The sequence below is a fragment of the Erigeron canadensis genome, chromosome 1 (assembly GCF_010389155.1).
Source record: "Erigeron canadensis isolate Cc75 chromosome 1, C_canadensis_v1, whole genome shotgun sequence".
Classification (NCBI taxonomy): Eukaryota; Viridiplantae; Streptophyta; class Magnoliopsida; order Asterales; family Asteraceae; genus Erigeron; species Erigeron canadensis.
This window is the reverse complement of record NC_057761.1, coordinates 38124327-38130433: the sequence shown is the minus strand read 5'-3', so window position 1 is coordinate 38130433 and position 6107 is coordinate 38124327. Positions and strand designations below refer to the sequence as shown.

The 6107-nt window shown below is 31.8% G+C and overlaps 1 protein-coding gene across 1 annotated transcript; it reads right to left on the bottom strand.

Annotated features, from left to right (window-relative positions):
- Nucleotides 1-3468: 3468 nt before the first annotated feature.
- LOC122591830 (CASP-like protein 4D1) lies at nt 3469-4602 on the bottom strand. Its single transcript, XM_043764064.1, has 3 exons — nt 4262-4602; nt 4011-4146; nt 3469-3720 (listed from the first exon to the last, which is right to left on the bottom strand). Exons 1-3 carry the CDS (start codon nt 4600-4602, stop codon nt 3469-3471), a joined length of 729 nt encoding a protein of 242 aa, XP_043619999.1.
- Nucleotides 4603-6107: the final 1505 nt, after the last annotated feature.

Genomic DNA, 6107 nt, shown 5'->3' with positions numbered 1-6107 from the left:
ATGTGATACTGTACCATTTTTTTTATTTTTTTTTGAAGTTTTAAAATTATTTGTATATATAGTACTATATCTTTGATAAAACTAGCTAGTAATAATGGCTTTCTTTTTCATGCAACTAGAATGGTGTTCATAGCTGTTTCCCTTTCTCATTTTTCATCTTTCAGATTTTTTCACCTACTCTCCCTCCCAATTACAAAGAAAAAAAAAAAAAAAACCCACCACTCACTTAATCACCGGGCACGGGGTAAACCTCTCAAATCCACACCACACCACATTTTTTTTATGGCAACGATGTTCATGTGTGACACCACACCCATACCACACCTACCACCCATGCAACGCCAACACCCTAATATACTAAATTCTTGTTAAAAAACTCAAATATGAAAACGCCAACCATATACTTGTAAGGCAATTTATGGGTTCAATACCCAATTTAATTTCTAAAACCAAATCTAGAAACCAAACAATCTAATAATTAGGAATCAAACTCATCATTCCGGCATTCCAACCAAACAACGTTATAGGCTTTTAACTGTGTCTAGCTTAGTAGCTTGTCTATAAGATGAGACAGTTAAATAAACATAAATAAGCACGTACTGTACGTACCAAACAGGTGGTATTATGACGCATCATAGATATATATAAATGACCGGAGTCAATTGCAAAGAAGAATCTGTCCACAAGAATGAATGTCCAATAACTGACCCATCAGATTAAGACCCGGAAGGAATCCTTGCTCAACTACATAAATTAACCCGTATATGGTCTAAAGATAAGATTCCCACATTAAATATATACTTTGGCAATAAATCAAATAATACACACTATTTTTCCTTTCATATGCAAAATAATTTATTCTTTTTAATTTAGCTACAACTAAAAGTGAAAATGGTTGTATATATTTGTTTATTTTATATACTAACTGAAGCAGCAATTTTTACATTGAATGCATGAATAAAACACTCATAGTTGTGGCACTTTAATCCATACATTGTCATCCTGTCTGCCATTGTTTTTTCTTCCAATTTAAACAATAATTAATATAAAAAAAAAACACTAGCTACAACAAGTATATGATTTACTTGCATTATTTTTAAAATAATGAAAATTTGTTTCAGATTGTTTGCATTTATAAAAGGGTAAATTAACGGATGCTTTATTCTTACCGGCCAGGAAGAGCAAGTAATTTTGACTCAGATCTTCAAGAACTGACTTAGTATTTTGTAGTCATTTTTGAACTCTTCCCTGGTCATGATAAATTATCTACAGATGTACGTGTATAATTAAGTCCAAATAAGATAAACAATTTAACATACTTTTATAAATAATGATGTAATTTCTCATATTTTTTCCGTGTTTCTTAATTTAAGTGTACACAAATATGTAATTAATACAAACTCAAAGATATATGTTGTCATTAAAAAGTGTAATCAAAATAACATGCATATTTCTTAACGTCAACGCTAGCAAGTACTCCATCCGTCCCATTTTAGTTGTTCACTGTTGACTTTCAAAGTCTTTTTGTTTCAACTTTGATCGTAAATATTTTTGTTTATATTTTATAGCACTTGATATAAAATATATAAACAAATTTGATTTTAAACGATTTTTTCAATGATATAACATTTATCAAGTATTATATAATACAAACAAAAATATTTACGGTCAAAATTGAAGCAAAAATACTTTGAAAGTCAACAGTGGACAACTAAAATAGCATCGAGCGAGTACATAACAACCAAAAACAATCGAGTATAGGAGCTAATCAAGGCTTTAGCAGTAGCCAATTAATAGACGTTATAAATGTTTGAGTGCACTTTATAATGGGACCATGTGTACGTGAATTGAAGGAGATCTGCCTTTTCTTTTTTTAATCATTTCGTGCAAGCTTCTAAAGATAGTACTAATCAAGTGTCTTGAAATAATAATAATGTTTTATACCAGGGTATCATTGAAAGTTGGGTACAAATAAAAATGTTTTTTTTTTGTTTTGTTTTCATTTTATCCAAAGAGACGAGTATGTAACTTTTTCTCTAGTCATTCTAAAATAATGTATACATTTGAACAAGTTAAAATTATCTTTGCTTTTCAATATTCATGTCTTTCTTTTCAATTACTTTGATTCACTAACTTTCACAAAAGAATAAAAAGTTGCATGTTATGTTCATGGGCTTTGACCAAAATAAGCATACGGCCCAAAGTTAGTATTTACTTGCTTCGGATTTGGACTGGCTTGGCTCTCCATCAAAAGCCCAACTGGAAGTCTGGAACCGCAAGCTCAAGAGTTTTATTCGAATCTCGATAGTCAACAACTGCAAGTTTCAATTCATTAATTCCATCTCTTTGATTTTTTATTTTTATTTTTTAAAATTATATTTGACATCAAGGGACACTTCACCATATAATGGTGAAGTCGAACTACGAGTTGTAGACTATAAGTTGTTAAAAGACCCAAAGACATGTACTCCGGAAAGTTGAACCTATGACTAGAGGTAAAATCAATAATTGATCTAGCCTTCTGCCTTCATTATCAGATTCCTTTTATCTGATAGAAAATAAATAAATTTAAACCTAAATTGATTAAAATTGAATCAACTATATATAATCAATTAACTCCTCAAATTGATTGAAGTTGAATGAAATATTCGTTTGCCAGTGAGAAGTTATTTTACGACTCAATTAGAAAATTTTCGATTAATTGTTAACTTCCTGGCTGTTGGATATATCAAGAGCTGTTGATTTGGAAACAAGGGATGTCAACTGACTTAATTCAATTTAACTATAAATTAAAGGGATAAGTATCATGAAATGTAACAAACTTTAGGCGAATGTCTATAATAGGAAATAACTAAAGTTGTGTGTATGATAGGTAAACAACTTTAAAAAATATTTATTGTATGTAAGAAAACATATGTGCCAACCATATAGAGGTGTCACTTTTCTGATTTTAATTGATTGAATACATTTTCTTACATACAATAAACATTATTTTTAATTTGTTTACATACAATACACATAACTTTAGTTATTTCCTATTATAAACATTCCAAAATACTTATCCCTAAATTAAAACATAGAACTAAAACCCATGAATATCTTCAAAATTTCACGTACACAAACTTGAAGCTACTTCTTATTCTCCAACTAAATAAACCCAAATCAATAATCTCTTGTTGTACTCTTTGGCTTTTAGTGGCCTTATTTTTTTTAATATTATATTGCCGTTAAAAAAAAAAAAAAAAAAAACCCAAATCAATACTAACTTACCATTTGTGACCAGCTAAATACACTACAAGAAATTTCAAACATTTTCCGCGTCGAATTATCATTTTGCGGGACAGGATGTGAAGGAGGACATAAGCCAATTAAGGAGGACAATCTGGATTTGACAAACACTAACCCGATTTCCCCTAATTAATTTTCTTTGACATATAAACTCCAAAATCATTGTCCTTAGATGATCGATCATTTAGTATTCTTATAAAGGGCAAGTGAGGAGAGAATAGAAGACACGATTGAGCATAAGAATGCGACAAGAAGGAATCCAGCCGAAACATAAGCGACGCTGAAGAAGTTATCAAGCTTAGGTCGAGCTTCGGAAAGGATTGGATCATCAAAAAACACCAGAAGGTCATCCAAGTCATCAAAGTTTTTCTTCAGATCATAGGTAGCTCCAAATGCTGCACCAACACCAGTTGCTAGTAGAGATAATAGCAACTACAAAAAAAAAAAAATTTATTTGATCATAAGGTTTAGTGTCAAATGTATATCACTACAATTAAAAAAGTTAATACCCAATTCAATACTGTCTTCCACGGGTTATGAGTTTCAGTAGCGTCAACAATGTATGACAGAGTTTGAGACGCAGACAACCTTATCCAATTTAAGGTAGAGCGACTATTTGTTTAAGGTAGAAAAGGACCTCTGACCTTGCTAGAAGGCCGGAGGTCTTTTTTTATACACTTTATTAATTGAGAATCACATGCAACAAGTCAAAGGAGAAAAACCTTGTCACTGTAAAAGATGATTTTGGGGATCCCATTGCCAGTTAAAAGACTTTTTCCAGTAATTACTTGGTAGAATTCTACGGATACATGAACAGATGTGTATACAAAACCGATTACTATAGTGGACATAGAGTACCTGCAAATAGGCATACCAAAGTTATATCCAAATGTACGTAAAAATCGAAAGCTTTATATGTAACTATGAATTAATTTGGAGTTGAGGTCTCATTTTTACAGAGAAGGAGAGATACCGATAAGCATAAATATTACTGAACCCAATTTTGACCTCTTTATAGACACCATTTACGGAAGAAGTGTTGGCTGCTAAGGCTATGAGCGATGCTAGCAGACATATCCAGGTAGCCGCTCTGATAGTTAAGGATCCAATGACCGATAATTGCACTGTGGTAATTACTGGAGTACTCTTTGCGGTACTAGACTTTGAGTGATTTGCAATTTGAACCTGGCTATGATCCTCTATTTGAGAAACAGAATCTTCTGTTTGAGAAACACTAGAAAGCTGAATCTGGGTTTGCTGAGGGTTGGGCGCCTCATCGGGTTGAGACTCAGGCTGCTGGTCGGGTCGTGCCATTTAATTTCACTTGATGACAACTAGTGAAACAGCGTGTTGTTTATATATGTATCAAGAAACAATCTCGATGGCCGGTTGCAAGAATCAAATGACAATTCACATTATTAAGTCCGTTTTAGTAACCATTGTTGGAACCTTCACCATGTTAATTGTATATATTTTAATTAACATTTTGCTCTGGCCTCCCCGTCATATTAGCATTCTTGTTATCATCTTCATGCTGGTTATTGTTAGTTGGCTCACTTATGCAACAGTTTTCTTGTATCAACTATATTAGTAAACTTTAGATTCGCATTACGCACAAATTTTCATATTATAAAATCATTGTTTCTTCCTATTCAGTCTAATGATAAAGTTATTACCAAACTGTATTACGAGCAGGATATGTAGCTAAAAAGGTGATGTCCAACTAAATTGATTATCTCGAAATCAATCCGTTTTCGGGTAGTAACTAGTAATTAATCTTACTTATAATAAAAAAAGTAAAGCCATATCTCTTTTCTTTTGAAGCAAAAATGGGAGAAAACGAAGGTTCTGATGATCAGGGGTTCGAATGGTGAAATCAAGTGATCAAAAAAGTAGGTTCTGTTTGTTTAGTGTAATAGTGTTATTATGAAAATAGAAATTATTATTATTGATTTTATGGGAGTTTAGAGATGAAACATTATTATGTGTTCAAAATAGCAATTATGATAATGATAGACTTTTTTTCATATAAAGATACCCACGGAATTACTAGCTTAAAAGAGGTATTTGGAATGGATGCTAATAATAATGATGATTAAAGTGAGGTTATAATTGATAAATTGATAGAGTGAACTTCAGATCTAGTAGTAATATGAGGTTCTTTGACTTTAAAAGTCAAAATGGTCTTCCATAATCCATTTGAGTATCTTCATTATCACCACGGTCTATACAAACCCATTGCACCTTTGGTCATTTATTGGAGCTTCAAGCTTTGTTTTGAAGATTTTTATGGGATTTGAAGCTTTGAGTAGAGGTTTGGGGAAGAAGAAGATATTGGCTCTCCATCAACCATTGTTGTTTCCATTAGCTTTGGGTTGTATTTATTTACTATTTTTATTATTGACTCTAACTGTAAAACATCATATGCATGAAATTTGATATATTGTGATAATAATGGGTGAGTGTCTAGATTTTTTTTTCTTAACAATAACATTTACCTCTTTGTTATGCTGATAAATTAGTGGTTGATTGGATTGATTTGACTTTTAAAGTCAAAGTTTGATTAGTCAACTATTAAAAATAACATTCTGGATTTCTGGGTGATTGCCTTTTGAAAATGGAACTATTGATTGGGGAGATCATTTATTAATGGTCATTTCTTATACATTTGACCAATGCAAGAGTAGACAACTTGAAACTAAATGTCAAGCTTAATTATGTTCGGTGGAACTCAACCCTTTTACTCAACAAAATTATTTTGTCAAAATATGATACTACTGACACTCACCCTATGATTGGATGAACAAACGTGAGTGGTT

Excerpts from the sequence above, each read along its gene's own strand:
- LOC122591830 (XM_043764064.1), bottom strand. The coding sequence starts at position 4,602 with ATGGCACGACCCGACCAGCAGCCTGAGTCTCAACCCGATGAGGCGCCC. Across the intron at positions 4,147-4,261 it reads AGTAATATTTATGCTTATCG|GTACTCTATGTCCACTATAG; the intron begins GTATCTCTCCTT and ends GCCTATTTGCAG. Across the intron at positions 3,721-4,010 it reads TCATCTTTTACAGTGACAAG|TTGCTATTATCTCTACTAGC; the intron begins GTTTTTCTCCTT and ends TTTTTTTTGTAG.